At 47.7% G+C, this 23,875-nt stretch overlaps 1 protein-coding gene across 1 annotated transcript in view; it reads right to left on the reverse strand.

The window, feature by feature from the left end:
* The window catches only part of dync2h1 (dynein cytoplasmic 2 heavy chain 1), a 377,649-nt gene that overhangs the window by 122,611 nt on the left and 231,163 nt on the right, over positions 1–23,875 (reverse strand). Inside the window, exons 79-80 of the mRNA XM_065000515.1 lie at positions 10,769–10,929; positions 10,518–10,643 (exon numbers count right to left, since the gene is read on the reverse strand). Coding sequence (XP_064856587.1) covers positions 10,518–10,643; positions 10,769–10,929 — 287 coding nt within the window. The remainder of the gene's footprint in view (positions 1–10,517; positions 10,644–10,768; positions 10,930–23,875) is intronic.

The following is a 23,875-nucleotide window of genomic DNA, read 5'->3' on the forward strand; positions in this document are numbered from 1 at the left end:
TGGAGAATATACTGTGACCTGGGTTAGACTGGGGTTAGATTCTATTTTGGTTTCATCTGACCATATGACATTCTCCCAATCTTCTTCTGGATCATCCAAATTCTCTCTAGCAAACTTCAGACGGGCCTGGACATGTACTGTCTTAAGCAGGGGGACACGTCTGGCACTGCAGGATTTGAGTCCCTGGCGGCGTAGTGTGTTACTGATGGTAGGCTTTGTTACTTTGGTCCCAGCTCTCTGCAGGTCATGTACTAGGTCTCCCCGTGTGGTTCTGGGATTTTTGCTCACCGTTCTTGTGATCATTTTGACCCCACGGGGTGAGATCTTGCGTGGATCCCCAGATCGAGGGAGATTATCAGTGGTCTTGTATGTCTTCCATTTCCTAATAATTGCTCCCACAGTTGATTTCTTCAAACCAAGCTGCTTATCTATTGCACATTCAGTCTTCCCAGCCTGGTGCAGGTCTACAATTTTGTTTCTGGTGTCCTTTGACAGCTCTTTGGTCTTGGCCATAGTGGAGTTTGGAGTGTGACTGTTTGAGGTTGTGGACAGGTGTCTTTTATACTGATAACAAGTTAAAACAGGTGCCATTAATACAGGTAATGAGTGGAGGACAGAGGAGCCTCTTAAAGAAGAAGTTACAGGTCTGTGAGAGACAGAAATCTTGCTTGTTTGTTATTGACCAAATACTCATTTTCCACCATAATTTACAAATAAATTCATTAAAAATCCTACAACGTGATTTTCTGGATTTTTTTCCCCATTTTGTCTGTCATGGTTGAAGTGTACCTATGATAAAAATTACAGGCCTCTCTTATCTTTTTAAGTGGGAGAACATGCACAATTGGTGGCTGACTAAATACTTTTTTTGCCCCACTGTATATGAGCAGAGAGGAGAATGTGGATAGATTTCACAGGAGACAAACAGCATATCTCTCGCTCGTCTCATCTCTCCATCATTCATCCTCTCTCTCTCTTCTCCCTCCTCAGTGTGTTTCTTTTCTGGCTAATAAGCCCCGCTGGTGAAACACACAGAGGGAGGAACAAAAGATAAGATCTAAATGAGTGCAAAGAGAGAGGGATAGAGAGAAAGAGAGAGAGCGAGACAGAGATCATTATGTAAATATGGACCACAGCAGCTCATGCTGCTATGATTTTTGCAAGTAAATGACCAGTCACTCTGATATTGTATTACGTTGGGGAATATCGAAGCATGTGATAGTTAGGGGAGGGAGGAGGGGTCCCTGATAAACGTGTCAAACTACTGCAGTGCAGAGAGAGAGAATCCCTGCCAGCATCAATTAAACTCAGAGAGCACTGACCATCCTCACTCACTCACTCACTCACTCACTCACTCACTCACTCACTCACTCACTCACTCACTCACTCACTGACTCACTGACTCACTCACTCATCCCTGAAGCACCAACGGATGTAGAGAGGAGGGAGGGGAGTTGGAGGAGAAAAAATGTGGGGAGAGAGGAACAAATAGGAGAAAAAGATGAGGATGAAGACAAAAAAGGAGGGTCTCTCTTCGTCCTGTCTTCCCTCCATGGCTGCTTTTCACCTGCCTCCTCTGACTGACTGCATCTCTCTTCATTCATCCTATCATTCTATCACCTTTTCATTTCAAGCTCCTTTGCAATGGCCACCCTACACCTCAACACCTCCCCCTGCCTGTTGTCAGTGGTTACTGGGTAGACAGAGACCAACTGCACACCCAGAGTCATAATGGCAATCCAGAGAAAGAGAGGGAGGTGGGAGAGAGGAAAGAGACAGAGAGAGAGAGGGAGGTGGGAGAGAGGAAAGAGAGAGACAGAGAGAGAGAAAAGAGAGAGACTAGTTGAGAGAGAGAGAGGGGGAGAGAGACTGGTTGAGAGAGAGAGGGGGAGAGAGACTGGTTGAGAGAGAGACTGGTTGAGAGAGAGAGAGAGAGAGAGAGAGAGAGAGAGAGAGAGAGAGAGAGAGAGAGAGAGAGGGAGAGAGAGACTGGTTGAGAGAGAGAGAGAGAGAGAGAGAGAGAGAGCAGAGCAGAGGTCACGATCAGATGAGCTCCTGCATTTTTCAGCATTTTCTTTAAAAAAGATAGATTTAGAGTTAGATATACTTGGATTTTTTGTCAAGAACACATACGATGCTACCCTCTACAACATAACCCCCACTTCAAATCAAAACTCAGAACATACAACCTGATTTTGGAAGGAATTACGGAATCACCTGGAAGGTTCACAACTACCAAGGATTATTATTCTATACAGCAAATTATCTGGAAAAGAACAGAAACCCGAAAACACCATCCAACCTGGAACTGAGTGAGTAATGTTTAGTCTGAAACTATATTCTATTTCCAAAAGCCAAGAAGAAAAATACATGACGTTACTTTATAAGGACTGAATGCTAACATAATTCTGCCAAGCTTGATACAGCTTCAACTAGCACTGACGTGTCAAGTGAGAGGTGTCAAAGCCCATTAGCCCAACAATGTTAGGAGAGTCACACAGTCTACCCCAACCAAATGTAGAGGCCTTAGAAGCTCCCTCCCGCTGTTCAGAGGTAATTAAAATACAGTGCCCTGTGCATGTAAAGAATGATAAAGCAAGAAAAGATTACAAAATGAAGCTCCTTATGGAAAATCAAGAGACACTTTTTGCTGACTATGACAAAAACAGGAACATCAGCATCCTTATTTTCCACACAAACCATCCAATGGCATGGCACAGTGCTATATTAGCACACTACCCCTTTGTTAAGAGAGGGGGGGTTAACGAGGGGTGGAAACTCAGGATACTTGACAACGAGGACTCTGAGTCAGCTAATATAAACCTCTATAAGTCCGGAACAGTAATGGTACAGGGCAACCCCAAACAGTTTCAGCTGGACTTTCACCTAATCAAAGAATTAGCCCAGCAGGAGAAGCTCTCCCTTGATAAAGATACCCCCACCCCGAGCAGGTCAGACCAGACCTCTTCATTATGTAACCCCACAGACGAGCAACCCCCAGCGGAGAGTCAAACTCCCAGCACAGATTACTACTCCCTCATTGAAATGAAGGATACATTCACCCAGCTGGAGGTAAGGCAGGTGGAGCTGGAACAGCAGGTGATTACACTTCAGTCAGCACAGACCCAGATAACAGTCCAGCACAACAACACCCCCTTAACCAGACCCGGAATGCTGGAGGTGGAGAGAGACATATCTGCACTCTGGACTTTGGTGAGACAACTTCAACAGGAGAAAGAGGAGCAGAACAGAGCACTAGGAAAGGTTGAGGGGGATGGAGGAGAGGGTGAGGGGGACGGAGGAGAGGTTGAGGGGGACGACGTGTGACAGAGAACAACCCACTAGAGAGGTGGCCACCCCCACAGAGAAGCCAGCAGAACAGCCCACCTCAGAACCTGACCATAGATAGCTTTGACATCACAGCAGAACAGACAAATGAAGAACCCCAAGCCCAGCGGCTCTCACCCCCTCTGAGCACCCCCCCTGTCAGCCACCCTGATAGCCCTTCTGACAACCCCCCCACACCCACTGAGGACAAACACAAGACACAGATTGTACTACTTATGGACTCAAATGGGAAATATATATTTAAAAAAACTTTTTCCCAAACACAGTGTGTCTAAACTCTGGTGTCCAAACACCCAGCGCGCTCTAGACCTTCTGTCTGAGGACCAACTAGGCTCACCTAGCCACATAATAATACACACAGGCACAAACGACCTGAGAGCACAGCAGGAAAGGGTGGCCACAGCACTGAAGGGAGTGATTGAAAAGGCTTCTTCTACTTTCCCCAAATCACAAGTGGTTATCTCCACCCTGCTACCACGAAAAGACTTCCACCCTGCCACAATACAGCGGGTAAACGCAAGTATTTCCCGTGACTGTGCCTCAAAACCAAATGTTTTCCTGGCCCACCACTCCACCCTGGACTTGAACAGCCTCTATGACCAGGTCCACCTTTGCCAGTGCCCACCTTTGCCCGAACTCTAAAGGACATCGCTCTCAAACGTATCCCCAACACTTCACACAGGAGCAACAGATCAATAGACACCCCACGCAGACCAGCGAGACACCCTCCCAGACCTGCAGGACCCCCCTGGACCTACACATAGAGGACCCACGCCAAGAGGAATTACATCCAGACCACAGCACCCCCAGACACATCCACACCCCCACCAATCAACACCCCCCCCCACGTCAACCATGCCCACACCCTATTTAGGCCCCCTCAGATCAGACCAATGCCACTCCTGCCCACCCAATCCCCGCAAAGAGGGCCTCAACATGGAAGCCACACATACGCCCAGGTAGTGAGCGGGCAAACAGTCCCAGCCCCCACTCGCCCAAGCCAATGGCATGTACCAGATGCTCAGTAGGCTCTGCTCACACTTACTGGCCTGAGGCCAAACCACGACTAACAACATTGGACACTCTATGGAACAAAAAGCCTTCACTATATCATCCTGGAATATCCAAGGCCTGAGGTCACATGCCTTTGGCCTAAAGTGCAGGAACCCGGACTTCACCAAAGAAATCGGTAATACAGACGTTGTCATCCTGCAAGAAACCTGACCCACTGGTTGCCCTGTAGGTTACAGAGAGCTGGTAGTCCCATCCACCAAACTACCAGGTGTGAAACAGGGAAGGGCCTCAGGGGGGATGCTAATTTGTTATAGAGCAGACTTAACTCACTCCATTAAATTAATCAAAACAGGAACATTCTACATTTGGCTAGAAATTCAAAAGGAAATGATCTTAACAGAGAAAAATGTCCTCCTGTGTGCTACCTATATCCCCCCACTAGAATCCCCATTCTTTAATGAAGACAGCTTCTCCATCCTGGAGGGGGAAATCAATCATTTCCAGGCCCAGGGACATGTACTAGTCTGTGGCGACCTAAATGCCAGAACCGGACAAGAACCTGACACCCTCAGCACACAGGGGGACAAACACCTGCCTGGAGGTGACAGCATTCCCTCCCACATACGCCCCCTAGGCACAACTATGACAACATAACCAACAAAAACGGGTCACAACTCCTGCAGCTCTGTCGCACGCTGGGTATGTACATAGTCAATGGTAGGCTTCGAGGGGACTCCTATGGTAGGTACACCTATAGCTCATCTCTTGGCAGTAGTACTGTCGACTACTTTATCATTGACCTCAACCCAGAGTCTCTCAGAGCGTTCACAGTCAGCCCACTGACACCCCTATCAGACCAGAAACCTGTCCAACCAAAAACATAGAGACCCGGAAAACCTGAGTCTACGCCTTCACTATGGTGAATCACTAAAACAATACAGAAATACACTACGGAAAAAGAAGGAACAGCAACTCAATGTAATTGAAGAATCCATAGACTCTAACCACTTCTGGGAGAATTGGAAAACACTAAACAACAACACAAATAATTATTTATCCAAAATGGAGATGTCTGGGTAAACCACTTCTCCAAAATGGAGATGTCTGGGTAAACCACTTCTCCAAAATGGAGATGTATGGGTTAACCACTTCTCCAATCTATTTGGCTCTATAACAAAGAATCAAGAGCAAAAACATATACATGATCAAATACAGATCTTAGAATCAACTATTAAAGACTACCAGAACCCACTGGATTCTCCAATTACCTTGAATGAGCCACAGGACAAAATAAAAACCCTCCAACCCAAAAAGGCCTGTGGTGTTGATGGTATCCTCAATGAAATTATCAAATATACAGACAACAAATTCCAATTGGCTATACTTAAACTCTTTAACATCATCCTTAGCTCTGGCATCTTCCCCAATATTTGGAACCAAGGACTGATCACCCCAATCCACAAAAGTGGAGACAAATTTGACCCCAATAACTACTGTGGAATATGCGTCAACAACAACCTTGGGAAAATCCTCTGCATTATCATTAACAGCAGACTCGTACATTTCCTCAATGAAAACAATGTACTGAGCAAATGTCAAATTGGCTTTTTACCAAATTACCGTACAACAGACCATGTATTCACCCTGCACACCCTAATTGGCAACCAAACAAACCAAAACAAAGGCAAAGTCTTCTCATGCTTTGTTGATTTAAAAAAAGCCTTCGACTCAATTTGGTATGAGGGTTTGCTATACAAATTGATGGAAAGTGGTGTTGGGGGTAAAACATACAACATTATAAAATCCATGTACACAAACAACAAGTGTGCGGTTAAAATGGGCAAAAAACACATTTCTTCACACAGGGTTGTGGGGTGAGACAGGGATGCAGCTTAAGCCCCACCCTCTTCAACATATATATCAACGAACTGGCAAGGGCACTAGAAAAGTCTGCAGCACCCGGCCTCACCCTACTAGAATCCGAAGTCAAATGTCTGCTGTTTGCTGATGATCTGGTGCTTCTGTCACCAACCAAGGAGGGCCTGCAGCAGCACCTAGATCTTATGCACAGATTCTGTCAGACCTGGGCCCTGACAGAAAATCTCAGTAAGACCAAAATAATGGTGTTCCAAAAAAGGTCCAGTCACCAGGACCACAAATACAAATTCCATCTAGACACTGTTGCCATAGAGCACACAAAAAACTATACATACCTTGGCCTAAACATCAGCGCCACAGGTAACTTCCACAAAGCTGTGAACGATCTGAGAGACAAGGCAAGAAGGGCATTCTATGCCATCAAAAGGAACATAAATTTCAACATACCAATTAGGATTTGGCTAAAAATACTTGAATCAGTCATAGAGCCCATTGCCCTTTACGGTTGTGAGGTCTGGGGTCCTCTCACCAACCAAGACTTCACAAAATGGGACAAACACCAAATTGAGACTCTGCACGCAGAATTCTGCAAAAATATCCTCCGTGTACAACGTAGAACACCAAATAATGCATGCAGAGCAGAATTAGGCCGATACCCACTAATGATCAAAATCCAGAAAAGAGACGTTAAATTCTATAACCACCTAAAAGGAAGCGATTCCCAAACCTTCCATAACAAAGCCATCACCTACAGAGAGATGAACCTAGAGAAGAGTCTCCTAAGTAAGCTGGTCCTGGGGCTCTGTTCACAAACACAAACACACCCTACAGATCCCCAGGACAGCAGCACAATTAGACCCAACCAAATCATGAGAAAACAAAAAGATAATTACTTGACACATTGGAAAGAATTAACAAAAAAACAGAGCAAACTAGAATGCCATTTGGCCCTAAACAGAGAGTACACAGTGGCAGAATACCTGACCACTGTGACTGACACAAAATTAAGGAAAGCTTTGACTATGTACAGACTCAGTGAGCATAGCCTTGCTATTGAGAAAGGCCGCCATAGGCAGACATGGCTCAAGAGAAGACAGGCTATGTGCACACTGCCCACAAAAGGAGGTGGAAACTGAGCTGCACTTCCTAACCTCCTGCCCAATGTATGACCATATTAGAGACACATAATTTCCCTCAGATTACACAGATCCACAAAGAATTCGAAAACAAATCCAATTTTGATAAACTCCCATATCTACTGGGTGAAATTCCACAGTGTGCATCACAGCAGCAAGATTTGTGACCTGTTGCCACGAGAAAAGGGCAACCAGTGAAGAACAAACACCATTGTAAATACAACCCATATTTATGCTTATTTATTTTCCCTTGTGTACTTTAACCATTTGTACATTGTTACAACACTGTATATATATATATATATATATATATATATATATATATATATATATATATATATATTATGACATTTGTAATGTCTTAATTGTTTAGAAATTTCTGTATGTGTAATGTTTACTGTTAATTTGTATTGTTTATTTAACTTTTGTATATTATCTACCTCACTTGCTTTGGCAATGTTAACACGTTTCCCATGCCAATAAAGCCCTTGAATTGAATTGAGACGGGGAGAGAGACTGGTTGAGAGAGAAAGACTGGGAGAGAGACTGGTTGAGAGAGAGACTGGTTGAGAGAGACTGGTTGAGAGAGAGAGAGAGAGACTGGTTGAGAGAGAGAGAGAGACTGGTTGAGAGAGAGAGAGACTGGTTGAGAGAGACTGGTTGAGAGAGAGAGAGAGAGAGACTGGTTGAGAGAGAGAGAGAGAGAGACTGGTTGAGAGAGAGAGAGACTGGTTGAGAGAGAGAGACTGGTTGAGAGAGACTGGTTGAGAGAGAGAGAGACTGGTTGAGAGAGAGAGAGACTGGTTGAGAGAGAGAGAGACTGGTTGAGAGAGAGAGAGACTGGTTGAGAGAGAGAGAGACTGGTTGAGAGAGAGAGAGAGACTGGTTGAGAGAGAGAGACTGGTTGAGAGAGAGAGAGAGACTGGTTGAGAGAGAGAGACTGGTTGAGAGAGAGAGACTGGTTGAGAGAGAGAGAGACTGGTTGAGAGAGAGAGAGAGACTGGTTGAGAGAGAGAGAGAGACTGGTTGAGAGAGAGAGAGAGACTGGTTGAGAGAGAGAGAGAGACTGGTTGAGAGAGAGAGAGAGACTGGTTGAGAGAGAGAGAGAGACTGGTTGAGAGAGAGAGAGAGACTGGTTGAGAGAGAGAGAGAGACTGGTTGAGAGAGAGAGAGAGAGACTGGTTGAGAGAGAGAGAGACTGGTTGAGAGAGAGAGAGACTGGTTGAGAGAGAGAGACTGGTTGAGAGAGAGAGAGACTGGTTGAGAGAGAGAGAGACTGGTTGAGAGAGAGAGACTGGTTGAGAGAGAGAGAGAGAGAGAGACTGGTTGAGAGAGAGAGAGAGACTGGTTGAGAGAGAGAGAGAGAGAGAGAGAGACTTTGAGAGAGAGAGAGAGAGACTGAGAGAGAGAGAGAGAGACTGGTTGAGAGAGAGAGAGAGAGAGAGAGAGACTGGTTGAGAGAGAGAGAGACTGGTTGAGAGAGAGAGAGACTGGTTGAGAGAGAGAGAGACTGGTTGAGAGAGAGAGAGACTGAGAGAGAGACTGGTTGAGAGAGAGAGACTGGTTGAGAGAGAGAGAGAGAGAGACTGGTTGAGAGAGAGAGAGAGACTGGTTGAGAGAGAGAGAGTGGTTGAGAGAGACTGGTTGAGAGAGAGAGAGAGACTGGTTGAGAGAGAGAGAGAGAGACTGGTTGAGAGAGAGAGAGTGGTTGAGAGAGAGAGAGACTGGTTGAGAGAGAGAGAGACTGGTTGAGAGAGACTGGTTGAGAGAGAGAGAGAGAGAGAGACTGGTTGAGAGAGAGAGACTGGTTGAGAGAGAGAGAGACTGGTTGAGAGAGAGAGAGACTGGTTGAGAGAGAGAGAGACTGGTTGAGAGAGAGAGAGAGACTGGTTGAGAGAGAGAGAGACTGGTTGAGAGAGAGAGAGACTGGTTGAGAGAGAGAGAGACTGGTTGAGAGAGAGAGAGAGAGACTGGTTGAGAGAGAGAGAGAGACTGGTTGAGAGAGAGAGAGAGACTGGTTGAGAGAGAGAGAGAGAGAGAAAGACTGGTTGAGAGAGAGAGAGAGACTGGTTGAGAGAGAGAGAGACTGGTTGAGAGAGAGAGAGAGACTGGTTGAGAGAGAGAGAGACTGGTTGAGAGAGAGAGAGAGAGACTGGTTGAGAGAGAGAGAGTGGTTGAGAGAGAGAGAGACTGTTGAGAGAGAGAGAGAGAGACTGGTTGAGAGAGAGAGAGACTGGTTGAGAGAGAGAGAGACTGGTTGAGAGAGAGAGAGACTGGTTGAGAGAGAGAGAGACTGGTTGAGAGAGAGAGACTGGTTGAGAGAGAGAGAGAGAGACTGGTTGAGAGAGAGAGAGAGACTGGTTGAGAGAGAGAGACTGGTTGAGAGAGAGAGAGACTGGTTGAGAGAGAGAGAGAGAGAGACTGGTTGAGAGAGAGAGACTGGTGAGAGAGAGAGAGAGAGAGAGACTGGTTGAGAGAGAGAGACTGGTTGAGAGAGAGAGAGAGAGAGAGACTGGTTGAGAGAGAGAGAGAGAGAGACTGGTTGAGAGAGAGAGAGAGACTGGTTGAGAGAGAGAGACTGGATGAGAGAGAGACTGACTGGATGAGAGAGAGACTGGTTGAGAGAGAGAGAGACTGGTTGAGAGAGAGAGAGACTGGTTGAGAGAGAGAGAGACTGGTTGAGAGAGAGAGAGACTGGTTGAGAGAGAGAGACTGGTTGAGAGAGAGAGACTGGTTGAGAGAGAGAGACTGGTTGAGAGAGAGAGACTGGTTGAGAGAGAGAGACTGGTTGAGAGAGAGTGATCTTCTGTAACAAGGTAGGGTTGGTACAGGACAGGACAGATCTGTGGCTGAACCCCGATAGAATAAGACTGGGACGGACCCCCCCCCCCCCCCCCTCCCAGAGAGATCTGACCTGCTTCAGTGACAGGGCTAACCACATCCCCAGGGAACACATACACACTGTCTGTCTATGATGTATGAATCACAGCCATCCTCATCAGGGTTCATGACATGGTCTTTCTGTCTTCCTGTCTGTCTGCCTGTCTGCTTGCCTGTCTGTCTGTCTGTCTGTCACCACAGCACTGGGGATCTAATGACACATGCAGTGTCATGCAGAGCTCAACATAAACACACACACACCTTCTCTAGCAGGGGCAGCCACGCAGTCACCAGGTGAAGGTTTTTAAGGCAGAGCCAGCCTCCGCTGTGGGAACACTCTCTCAGAGTGGCTAAGGCCACATCAGCCTGGCCCTGGCCCATTGCCACCTGGGGAGAGAGTCCATGTTAAAACATGGGTAACCTCATCCAACACTAGTGTGGTGAACAACAGCAAGTGTTATTCTATTGGTTATATTGTTGCATAGCCACAGGTAAGGTGTGTGTGTGTGTACCTCGTGGTAGTTGTCCCGTCCTACAGTCTCTGAGGCCAGCTCCAGTAGTTCCTGGGAGGGATCTGCTCCAGGGGAGATGATGATGAGGACAGGTTCAATCTCCAGAGTCTCACTGTACAACCTCCTCAGGTTCAGAGGAGGAGGAGACAACTCCCTCATACCTGGAGACACACACAGAGAGAGGGGGGAGAGAGAGCGAGACAGCGAGAGGGGGGAGAGAGCACGAGAGAGAGACAGAGACAGAGAGGGGGAGGGAGAGAGAGAGAGAGAGGGGGAGAGAGAGCGAGAGAGAGAGAGAGGGAGAGAACGAGAGAGAAAGAGAGGCCGAGAGAGAGACAGAGAGGGGGAGAGAGAGACAGAGGGGGAGAGAGACAGATAGAGAGAGAGAGAGAGGGGGAGAGAGAGACAGAGGGGGAGAGAGCGATAGAGAGAGACAGAGACGGAGAGAGAGCGAGACAGAAAACAGATAGAGGGGGAGAGAGAGAGAGGGGGAGAGAAAAAGAAAGACAGAGAGAGAGAACGAGAGAGAGACAGAGAGAGGGGGAGAGAGAAAGAGAGACAGACAGAGAGAGGGGGAGAGAGAGCGAGAGAGAGACAGAGACAGAGAGAAGAGAGAGAGAGGGGGAGAGAGGGGGAGAGACAGAGAGAGGGGGAAGAGAGAGTGAGACAAAGAGAAAGGGAAAGGGAAAAAGAGAGCGAGACAGAGATAGAGAGGGGAAGAGAGAGCGAGACAGAGACATAGAGAGGGAGCGAGAGACAGAGAGAGGGGAGAGAGAGAGAGACCGAGAGAGAGACAAGAGAGAGAAAGGGGGAGAGAGAGCGAGACAGAGAAAGGGGAAGAGAGAGACGAGAGAGAGTGGGTAGAGAGAGCAGAGAGAGGGACAGAGAGAGGGGGGAGAGACAGAGGGGGGAGAGAGAGACAGAGAGAGGGTGGGAGAGAGGGGGAGAGAGCGAGAGACAGAGGAGAGAGAGAGAGACAGAGAGAGGGGAGAGAGAGACAGAGAGAGGGGGAGAGAGAAAGAGAGACAGAGAGAGAAAGAGAGACAGAGAGAGGGGGGAGAGAGAGACAGAGAGAGGGTGGAGAGAGAAAGAGAGACAGAGAGAGAAAGAGAGACAGAGACAGAGAGAGGGGGGAGAGAGAAGGAGACAGAGAGAGAGAGAGGTGGTAAAACATGGTAGCAGCACAACATGGTAGCAGCGCAACATGTCAGCAGCACAACATGTCAGCAGCACAACATGGTAGCAGAACAACATGTCAGCAGCACAACATGGCAGCAACACATGAAAACGCAACATGGTAGCAGAACAACATGTCAGCAGAACAACATGGTAACAACACAACATGGTATCAACACAACATGGTAGCATCACAACATGGTAACAACACAACATGGTATCAACACAACATGGTAGCAGAACGACATGGTAGCAGCACGACATGGTAGCAGCACGACATGGTAGCAGCACGACATGGTAGAAGCACAACATGGTAGAAGCACAACATGGTATCAACACAACATGGTAGCAACACATGAAAATGCAACATGGTAGCAGAACAACATGGCAGCAGCACAACATGGTAGCAACACAACATGGTATCAACACAACATGGTAGCGGCACAACATGGTAACAACACAACATGGTAGCAGCACAACATGGTATCAACACAACATGGTAACAACACAACATGGTAGCAGAACAACATGGTAACAACACAACATGGTAGCAGAACAACATGGTAGCAACACAACATGGTATCAACACAACATGGTAGCAGCACGACATGGTAGCACCACAACATGGTATCAACACAACATGGTAGCAGCACAACATGGCAGCAACACATGAAAATGCAACATGGTAGCAGAACAACATGGCAGCAGCACAACATGGTAGCAACACAACATGGTATCAACACAACATTGTATCAACACAACATGGTAACAACACAACATGGCAGCAGCACAACATGGTATCAACACAACATGGTAACATCACAACATGGTAACAACACAACATGGTAGCAGCACAACATGGTAGCAGCACAACATGCATGGTAGCAGCACAACATGGTAGCGGCACAAAAGATGGCACAAACATTATTGGGCACAGACAACAGCACAAAGAGCAAGAAGGTAGAGACAACATCACACGAAGCATCCATAACTGTCATTAAGAGTGTCGATGACTGAGTCTTTGAATGAAGAGATAGAGATAAAACTGTCCAGTTTGAGTGTTTGTTGCAGCTCGTTCCAGTCGCTACCTGCAGCGAACTGAAAAGAGGAGCGACCCAGGGATGTGTGTGCTTTGGGGACCATTGAAAATAAAAGAGAGCCGCACACTCTTGGAGCTCAGATGCAAAAATGTAATACCAACGTTTCGACAGCCAAGCTGTCTTCATCAGGGTATAATCACAAACACTGCGGGATGACTCGTTTATATAGTGTCAAAAGACACAGGTCTGTAATCATGGCCAAGAGTGGCCTAATATCATTGGTTAATAATCAAATATTAAAATGTCATACAAAGAACAGCATACAAACAGCAAATGGATAGCATACGATCATAGATTAATTTGACTATACATGTTTACACACAATTACAATGGCAAAGTCACAATAATCACAAGAATGGCTTCAGATCAAAGTCTACGTTGAGACCGAAGGGCGCAAGGGTTTTTAAATTAAAGATCCAGGCAGCCTCTCGTTTTAACAATAAATTATCAAGGTCACCCCCTCTCCTAGGGAGGGTGACATGTTCGATGCCAATATAACGCAGAGACTAAATGGCCTGCCTCCAAAAAGTGGGCCGCAACTGGGTAGGTCAAGTTTTTGCACCTAATGGTGCTACGATGCTCTGAGATACGTACTTTTAATTCACGCTTTGTTTTACTCACATCATTTTTACCACAAGGACAAGTTATAAGATAAATAACTGCCTTAGTGGAGCACGTGATGACACCTTTGATTGGGATCTGTTTCCCTGTTTGTGGGTGTTTGAAGGATCTACATTTATAAGTGCCAGTGCATTGAGCACAGCCATTACATTTGTAAATTCCATCCGGTAGAGCGCAAATAGACGTTGTTCAGGAATATCTTGGGGTGGTAAATCAGAGTGTACCAATTGGTCTCTGAGATTTCTGCCCCACGAGAATACGACCAAGGGAAGGTCCGAAAACACATTACAGAGACTATCATCAGATTTTAGGATGTGCCAATGTTTGTGAACAATTCCCTTAATTTTTGGGGACCTTTAACAGAATGTGACCTGCAGAACGGGTGTTGATGCCAATATTTTTCTCTTCCGGGTTGGAGCGAGCAGTCGCATCCGCACTTCGGTCTGCAGGTAGTATAACTTTTCATTACATTTCATTACATTTCATTATAGTACAACGGTTTGATTTGTCTAATCTTAGCAATTTCTTCTTAGCTAGCTACATAGCCGTCTTTGTATCAAAGATAATTGCGTAATTATCGTATTTCGTCGTCCTAACGTATCTGCCCAGCAGCTAGCCAGCTAGCTAACGCCCACCGTCTACATAGCTAGCTACATAGCCGTCTCTGTATCAAAGATAATTGTGTAGATAATTGTGTAGTCTAGAGCGATTTTCTAGGTTACCTAGCCAGCTATTGTCGTTCTTTTAACGCAACGTAACGTAATCAACACTGCTAGCTAGCTAGCCAGCTAGCCCCTGAATCAACAACGCAGCCAGCTATTTGTCGTCCTTAACGTAGGAGACACTGCTAGCTAGCCAACAGCTAGCCAACGTCTACCGATTAGAACTCAACAACCCGGTCGCATTCCGCCTCGCTCCACAGGTAGTATCACATTTTCATTTCATTTCAATACAGTACAACGGTTTGATTTGTTTGATCGTAGCTAGCTACATAGCTAGCTACATAGCGGTCTCTGTATCAAAGATAATTGTGTAGTCTAGAGCGATTTTCTAGGTTACCTAGCCAGCTATTGTCGTTCTTTTAACGCAACGTAACGTAATCAACACTGCTAGCTAGCCAGCTAGCCACTGCCAGCTAGCCTACAAAGTCAACAACGCAGCCACTGCCAGCTAGCCTACTTCAGCAGTACTGTATCATTTTTAATCATTTTAGTCAATAAGATTCTTGCTACGTAAGCTCAACTTTCTGAACATTCGAGACGTGTAGTCCACTTGTCATTCCAATCTCCTTTGCATTAGCGTAGCCTCTTCTGTAGCCTGTCAACTATGTGTCTGTCTATCCCTGTTCTCTCCTCTCTGCACAGACCATACAAACGCTCCACACCGCGTGGCCGCGGCCACCCTAATCTGGTGGTCCCAGCGCGCACGACCCACGTGGAGTTCCAGGTCTCCGGTAGCCTCTGGAACTGCCGATCTGCAGCCAATAAGGCAGAGTTCATCTCAGCCTATGCCTCCCTCCAGTCCCTCGACTTCTTGGCACTGACGGAAACATGGATCACCACAGATAACACTGCTACTCCTACTGCTCTCTCTTCGTCCACCCACGTGTTCTCGCACACCCCCGAGAGCTTCTGGTCAGCGGGGTGGTGGCACCGGGATCCTCATCTCTCCCAAGTGGTCATTCTCTCTTTCTCCCCTTACCCATCTGTCTATCGCCTCCTTTGAATTCCATGCTGTCACAGTTACCAGCCCTTTCAAGCTTAACATCCTTATCATTTATCGCCCTCCAGGTTCCCTCGGAGAGTTCATCAATGAGCTTGATGCCTTGATAAGCTCCTTTCCTGAGGACGGCTCACCTCTCACAGTTCTGGGCGACTTTAACCTCCCCACGTCTACCTTTGACTCATTCCTCTCTGCCTCCTTCTTTCCACTCCTCTCCTCTTTTGACCTCTCCCTCTCACCTTCCCCCCTACTCACAAGGCAGGCAATACGCTCGACCTCATCTTTACTAGATGCTGTTCTTCCACTAACCTCATTGCAACTCCCCTCCAAGTCTCCGACCACTACCTTGTATCCTTTTCCCTCTCGCTCTCATCCAACACTTCCCACACTGCCCCTACTCGGATGGTATCGCGCCGTCCCAACCTTCGCTCTCTCTCCCCCGCTACTCTCTCCTCTTCCATCCTATCATCTCTTCCCTCTGCTCAAACCTTCTCCAACCTATCTCCTGATTCTGCCTCCTCAACACTCCTCTCCTCCCTTTCTGCATCCTTTGACTCTCTATGTCCCCTATCCTCCAGGCCGGCTCGGTCCTCCCCTCCCGCTCCGTGGCTCGACGACTCATTGCGAGCTCACAGAACAGGGCTCCGGGCAGCCGAGCGGAAATGGAGGAAAACTCGCCTCCCTGCGGACCTGGCATCCTTTCACTCCCTCCTCTCTACATTTTCCTCTTCTGTCGCTGCTGCTAAAGCCACTTTCTACCACTCTAAATTCCAAGCATCTGCCTCTAACCCTAGGAAGCTCTTTGCCACCTTCTCCTCCCTCCTGAATCCCCCTCCCCCTCCCCCCCCTCCTCCCTCTCTGCAGACGACTTCGTCAACCATTTTGAAAAGAAGGTCGACGACATCCGATCCTCGTTTGCTAAGTCAAACGACACCGCTGGTTCTGCTCACACTGCCCTACCCTGTGCTCTGACCTCTTTCTCCCCTCTCTCTCCAGATGAAATCTCGCGTCTTGTGACGGCCGGCCGCCCAACAACCTGCCCGCTTGACCCTATCCCCTCCTCTCTTCTCCAGACCATTTCCGGAGACCTTCTCCCTTACCTCAACCCACTCATCCCTGACCGCTGGCTACGTCCCTTCCGTCTTCAAGAGAGCGAGAGTTGCACCCCTTCTGAAAAAACCTACACTCGATCCCTCCGATGTCAACAACTACAGACCAGTATCCCTTCTTTCTTTTCTCTCCAAAACTCTTGAACGTGCCGTCCTTGGCCAGCTCTCCCGCTATCTCTCTCAGAATGACCTTCTTGATCCAAATCAGTCAGGTTTCAAGACTAGTCATTCAACTGAGACTGCTCTTCTCTGTATCACGGAGGCGCTCCGCACTGCTAAAGCTAACTCTCTCTCCTCTGCTCTCATCCTTCTAGACCTATCGGCTGCCTTCGATACTGTGAACCATCAGATCCTCCTCTCCACCCTCTCCGAGTTGGGCATCTCCGGCGCGGCCCACGCTTGGATTGCGTCCTACCTGACAGGTCGCTCCTACCAGGTGGCGTGGCGAGAATCCGTCTCCTCACCACGTGCTCTCACCACTGGTGTCCCCCAGGGCTCTGTTCTAGGCCCTCTCCTATTCTCGCTATACACCAAGTCACTTGGCTCTGTCATAACCTCACATGGTCTCTCCAATCATTGCTATGCAGACGACACACAATTAATCTTCTCCTTTCCCCCTTCTGATGACCAGGTGGCGAATCGCATCTCTGCATGTCTGGCAGACATATCAGTGTGGATGACGGATCACCACCTCAAGCTGAACCTCGGCAAGACGGAGCTGCTCTTCCTCCCGGGGAAGGATTGCCCGTTCCATGATCTCGCCATCACGGTTGACAACTCCACTGTGTCCTCCTCCCAGAGCGCTAAGAACCTTGGCGTGATCCTGGACAACACCCTGTCGTTCTCAACTAACATCAAGGCGGTGGCCCGTTCCTGTAGGTTCATGCTCTATAACATCCGCAGAGTACGACCCTGCCTCACACAGGAAGCGGCGCAGATCCTAATCCAGGCACTTGTCATCTCCCGTCTGGATTACTGCAACTGGCTGTTGGCTGGGCTCCCTGCCTGTGCCATTAAACCCCTACAACTCATCCAGAACGCCGCAGCCCGTCTGGTGTTCAACCTTCCCAAGTTCTCTCACGTCACCCCGCTCCTCCGCTCTCTCCACTGGCTTCCAGTTGAAGCTCGCATCCGCTACAAGACCATGGTGCTTGCCTACGGAGCTGTGAGGGGAACGGCACCTCAGTACCTCCAGGCTCTGATCAGGCCCTACACCCAAACAAGGGCACTGCGTTCATCCACCTCTGGCCTGCTCGCCTCCCTACCACTGAGGAAGTACAGTTCCCGCTCAGCCCAGTCAAAACTGTTCGCTGCTCTGGCCCCCCAATGGTGGAACAAACTCCCTCACGACGCCAGGACAGCGGAGTCAATCACCACCTTCCGGAGACACCTGAAACCCCACCTCTTTAAGGAATACCTAGGATAGGATAAAGTAATCCTTCTCACCCCCCTTAAAATATTTAGATGCACTATTGTAAAGTGGCTGTTCCACTGGATGTCATAAGGTGAATGCACCAATTTGTAAGTCGCTCTGGATAAGAGCGTCTGCTAAATGACTTAAATGTAAATGTAAATGTTGTATGTGGAGGATGAGGGCTGCAGTAGATATCTCAGATAGGCGGGACTGAGGCCTAAGAGGGTTTTTATAAATAAGATCTGACCAAAGATCCAAATTGTGCATCCAGGAGCTTTTTCAAAAACACAGTATAGACAAATCACCCTGAGGGTTATAGAGGAACAAAGGACACAATGATGAGACTGCACAGCATCCTCTCTCCTCCTCTGCTCTCCCTCCCTCTCTCTTTTCTCTCCTCAGCACCGTAGGCGTGTGGTCTCCTGCAGAGAGTCATTTGGACTGTGAATACACACTGTGACTCAGAGATGATTATCCAACCGGTCCACGCTGTGAGTCTCTCTGTGTGTGTGTGTGTGTCTGTGTGTGTTCTGTACCGCATGTAGATGAATGTTCTGACAGTAGCGTCACTGGGTCTGCTCCTGTCTATCAGATGTTTCCATGGTGATAAGTGAGTGGTTCTGGGTATATGTATAAATGAGCTCTAATATGTAGACTCACTGATTGGTTACCTCATCAACACACACACGCACAGAGCAAGAATACCTGCGTTATACACACACCCCACATTCTCCCCCATCTGCCCCACATACACACCCCCACATTCTCTCCCGTCTGCCCCACATTCTCCCATCTGCCCCACATACACACCCCCACATTCTCCCCCATCTGCCCCACAAACATACCCCCACATTCTCCCGTCTGCCCCACATACACACCCCCACGGTCTCCCGTCTGCCCCACATACACACCCCCACATTCTCCTCCATCTGCCCCACATACACACCCCCACATTATCCCGTCTGCCCCACATACACACCCCCACATTCTCCCCCATCTGCCCCACATACACACCCCCCACGTTCTCCCGTCTGCCCCACATACACACCCCCACATTCTCCCCGTCTGCCCCACATACACACCCCCACATTCTCCCATCTGCCCCACAAACACACCCCCACGTTCTCCCGTCTGCCCCACATACACACCCCCACGGTCTCCCGTCTGCCCCACATACACACACCTACATTCTCCCCGTCTGCCCCACATACACACCCCCACGGTCTCCCGTCTGCCCCACATACACACCCCCATTCTCCTCCATCTGCCCCACATACACACCCCCACGTTCTCCCGTCTGCCCACATACACACCCCCACATTCTCCTCCATCTGCCCCACATACACACCCCCACGGTCTCCCGTCTGCCCCACATACACACCCCCACATACACACCCGCACATTCTCCCCGTCTGCCCCACATACACACCCCCACATTCTCTCCCGTCTGCCCCACATACACACCCCCACATACACACCCCCACATTCTCCTGTCTGCCCCACATACACACCCCACATTCTCCCCCATCTGCCCCACATACACACCCCCACGGTCTCCCATCTGCCCCACATACACACCCCCACATTCTCCCATCTGCCCCACATACACACCCCCACATTCTCCCACATCTGCCCCACAAACACACCCCCACATTCTCCCCCGTCTGCCCCACATACACACCCCCACATACACACCCCCACATTCTCCCCCCGTCTGCCCCACATACACACCCCCACATTCACCCCCACATTCTCTCCCGTCTGCCCCCACATTCTCTCCCGTCTGCCCCACATACACACCCCCACATTCTCCTGTCTGCCCCACATACATACCCCCACATTCTCCCCATCTGCCCCACATACACACCCCCACAGTCTCCCATCTGCCCCACATACACACCCCCACATTCTCCCATCTGCCCCACATACACACCCCCACGTAAATCTTACCCCCACGTCTTGCCCATTCACACATACACAATCCATGTCTCGATTGTCTCAAGGCTTAAAACTCCTTCTTTAACCTGTCACCTCCCCTTCATCTACACTGATTGAAGAGGATTTAACAAGTAACATCAATAAGGGGTCATAGCTTTCACCTGGATCCACCTGGATTCACCTGGTCAGCCTGTCATGGAAAGAGCATGAACACTCAGTGTACATGTAGACACATAAACGCACACACACAGAGAGAGAGAGCAGAACAAAACTCTTTCATTTATATTCTGATCGCACACACACACACACACACACACACCACCAGCGTCGGCCATGGCTAGAACGCCTTCCAGCGACCTTTTCCTGCATTGCCATGGCAACACTAAGAGAAACATCCCTCTGACTTGACACATTGGTATGCCACACACATGCAAACGAGCACACCCAAACACGTAGCACCTACACCACATCATTCCACAATGGAAGAGTATCTGATCAACACTCAGACAAGCACTCTCTCTCTCTGTATGCTGGGCACGGGCACTACATAAAATACCTGGGTCTGTGTGGATGTGTTCCTCTGAGACATTCTGTGTGTGTTCTGTCTTTACTCAGTGGACTCCCTGACCATTCACTGACTGATTGATCAATTAAGTAAAAAGGTTTTTAGGTTTAGAAGCAAAACATCTAACACAGTAGACCTGAAGGACTGGAGTTGTGTAACCCTACAATGCGTCTTCACCTGTGTGTGTGTGTGCGTGCGTGCAATAGAGGTCCCGTTCCCAAAATGGCCCGGGGCTTTTATCCCGGATCCTACAAACGGGTAGGACAACCAGACCCAGCCCCATGTTGACCTGGTCGGGTCCAGACCCGATCTGATCCGAGTGAGGGAAACGGCAGATAATACAATTTAGTAGCGACATTATTGACTGAAGCTGTTAACGCACCGAAGGTGAGAGGAACAGGGCTTGTAGCAGGCGGAGGGAAGGGCCTGCTGTGTGTTTCTGACGGTGTGGCGTGAGGAGACAGAGAGAGCCAGCAGCAACCAAGCCGATTCGCACTAGTTCTAACTTCTAGCTCAAAAGCTAGGTTATTATTCATCCAATCATATTACATAGTACCTGTTTTGACTGCATCAAACCGAGAAGAGAAGCTAGTTAAGCTTGCTTGCTAGCTAGCTGGGTTGACTAATCAAACCGAGAAGAGAAGCTAGTTAAGCTTGCTTGCTAGCTAGCTGGGTTGACTAATCAAACCGAGAAGAGAAGCTAGTTCAGCTTGCTTGCTAGCTAGTTGGGTTGACTAATCAAACCGAGAAGAGAACCTAGTTAAGCTTGTTTGCTAGCTAGCTGGGTTGACTAATCAAACCGAGAAGAGAAGCTAGTTAAGCTTGCTTGCTAGCTAGCTGGGTTGACTAATCAAACCGAGAAGAGAAGCTAGTTAAGCTTGCTTGCTGGGTTGACTAATCAAAGTTACATAGGCTGCACTTTCCACCGTCCTACACAATAACCACTCCTTGAAGTGAAAGCCTACCTGTTGGTTCTTGGTCAATAAATAAATAAACAAATATGGGTTGTATTTACAATGGTGTTTGTTCTTCACTGGTTGCCCTTTTCTTGTGGCAACAGGACACAAATCCAAATCTTGCTGATGTGATGGCACACTGGTATTTCACCCAGTAGATATGGGAGTTTATCAAAATAGAGTTTGTTTTGTGGAATCTGAGGGAAATACAGTTGAAGTCAGAAGTTTACATACACTTTTTGGAGTCATTTTTTTCAACCACTCCAAAAATGTCTTGTTAACAAACTATAGTTTTGGCAAGTCGGTTAGGACATCTACTTTGTGCATGACACAAGTAATTTTTCCAACAATTGTTTACAGACAGATTATTTCACTGTATCACAATTCCAGTGGGTCAGAAGTTTACATACACAAAGTTGACTGTGCCTTTAAACAGCTTGGAAAATTCCAGAAAATGATGTCTTGGCTTTAGCAGCTTCTGATATGCTAATTGACATCATTTGAGTCAATTGGATGTGTACCTGTGGATGTATTTCAAGGCCTACCTTCAAAAGCAGTGCCTCTTTCCTTGACATCATGGGAAAATCAAAAGAAATTAGCCAAGACCTCAGAAATTGTAGACCTCCAGAAGTCTGGTTCATCCTTGGGAGCAATTTACAAATACCTGAAGGTACCACATTCATCTGTACAAAGACGTGTTCTGTCTCCTAAAGATGAATGTACTTTGGAGCGAAAAGTGCAAATCAATCCTAGAACAACAGCAAAGGACCTTGTGCAGATGCTGGAGGAAACAGGTACAAAAGCATCTATATCCACAGTAAAACGAGTCCCATATCGACATAACCTGAAAGGCTGCTCAGCAAGGAAGAAGCCACTGCTCCAAATCAGACATAAAATAGCCAGACTATGGTTTGCAACTGCACATGGGGACAAGATTGTACTTTTTGGAGAAATATCCTCTGGTCTGATGAAACAAAAATAGAACTGTTTGGCCATAAGGACCATCATTATGTTTGGAGGAAAAAGGGGAAGGCTTACAAGCTGAAGAACACCATCCCAACCGTGAAGCACGGGGGTGGCAGCATCATGTTGTGGGGGTGCTTTGCTGCAGGAGGGACTGGTGCACTTCACAAAATAGATGGCATCATGAGGCAGAGAAATTATGTGGATATATTGAAGCAACATCTCAAGACATCAGTCAGGAAGTTAAAGCTTGGTCGCAAATGGCTCTTCCAAATGGACAATGACCCCAAGCATATTCCAAAGTTGTGGCAAAATGTCTTAAGGACAACAAAGTCGAGGTATTGGAGTGGCCATCACAAAGCCCTGACCTCAATCCCATAAAAAATATGTGGGCAGAACTGAAAAAGTGTGTGCAAGCAAGGAGGCCTACAAACCTGACTGAGTTACACCAGCTCTGTCAGGAGGAATGGGACAAAATTCACCCAATTTGTTGTGGGAAGCTTGTGGAAGGCTACCCGGAACGTTTGACCCAAGTTAAACAATTTCAAGGCAATGTTACCAAATACTAATTGAGTGTATGTAAACTTCTGACCCACTGGGAATGTGATGAAATAAATAAAAGCTGAAATAAATAATTCTCTCTACTATTATTCTGACATTTCACATTCTTAAAACAAAGTGTTGATCCTAACTGACCTTAAGACAGGTAATTTTCACTAGGATTAAATGTCAGGAATTGTGAAAAACTGAGTTTATATGTATTTGGCTAAGGTGTATGTAAACTTCCGACTTCAACTGTATGTGTCTCTAATATGGTCATACATTGGCCAGGAGGTTAGGAAGTTCAGCTCAGTTTCCACCTCATTTTGTGGGCAGTGTGCACATAGCTTGTCTTTTCTTGGGAGCCAGGTCTGCCTACGGCAGCCTCTCTCATTAGCAAGGCTATGCTCACTGATTCTGTACATAGTCAAAGCTTTCCTTAAGTTTGGGTCAGTCACAGTGGTCAGGTATTCTGCCACTGTGTACTCTCTGTTTAGGCCCAAATATCATTCTAGTTTGCTCTGTTTAAAAATAAAAATAAATGTTATTTCCAATGTGTAAAGTAATAATCTTTTTGTTTTCTCATGATTTGTTTGGGTCTAATTGTGCTGCTGTCCTGGGGCTCTGTGGGGTGTGTTTGTAAACAGAGCCCCAGGACCAGCTCTTCTCCAGGTTCGTCTTTGTTATGGAAGGTTTGGTAATCACATCCTTTTAGGTGGTTGTAGAATTTAACGGCTCTCGCTCTCTCACTCAGCAGTCGTGTTTGGGTCTATACGGGTCCTTAACGTGAAATCAAAACAGATCTGACCCGGAGGGTCAACTACAGATTGTCAGACCCGGGTCGGGCCCTGGGTAATTGGGTTTGGGTGGACCAGTGAAGACCTCTTGTGTGTTTTAGTGTGTGAGTGTGTGTGTTGCTGTGTTTACACTGTGCTGATAGTGCTCCACTGTGTTGTGGCAGTGGCCAGGCTCTCCGGGCCGGGCTGGACCGGGGGATTGTGGG

The sequence above is a fragment of the Oncorhynchus nerka genome, linkage group LG14, assembly GCF_034236695.1.
Source record: "Oncorhynchus nerka isolate Pitt River linkage group LG14, Oner_Uvic_2.0, whole genome shotgun sequence".
NCBI lineage: Eukaryota > Metazoa > Chordata > Actinopteri > Salmoniformes > Salmonidae > Oncorhynchus > Oncorhynchus nerka.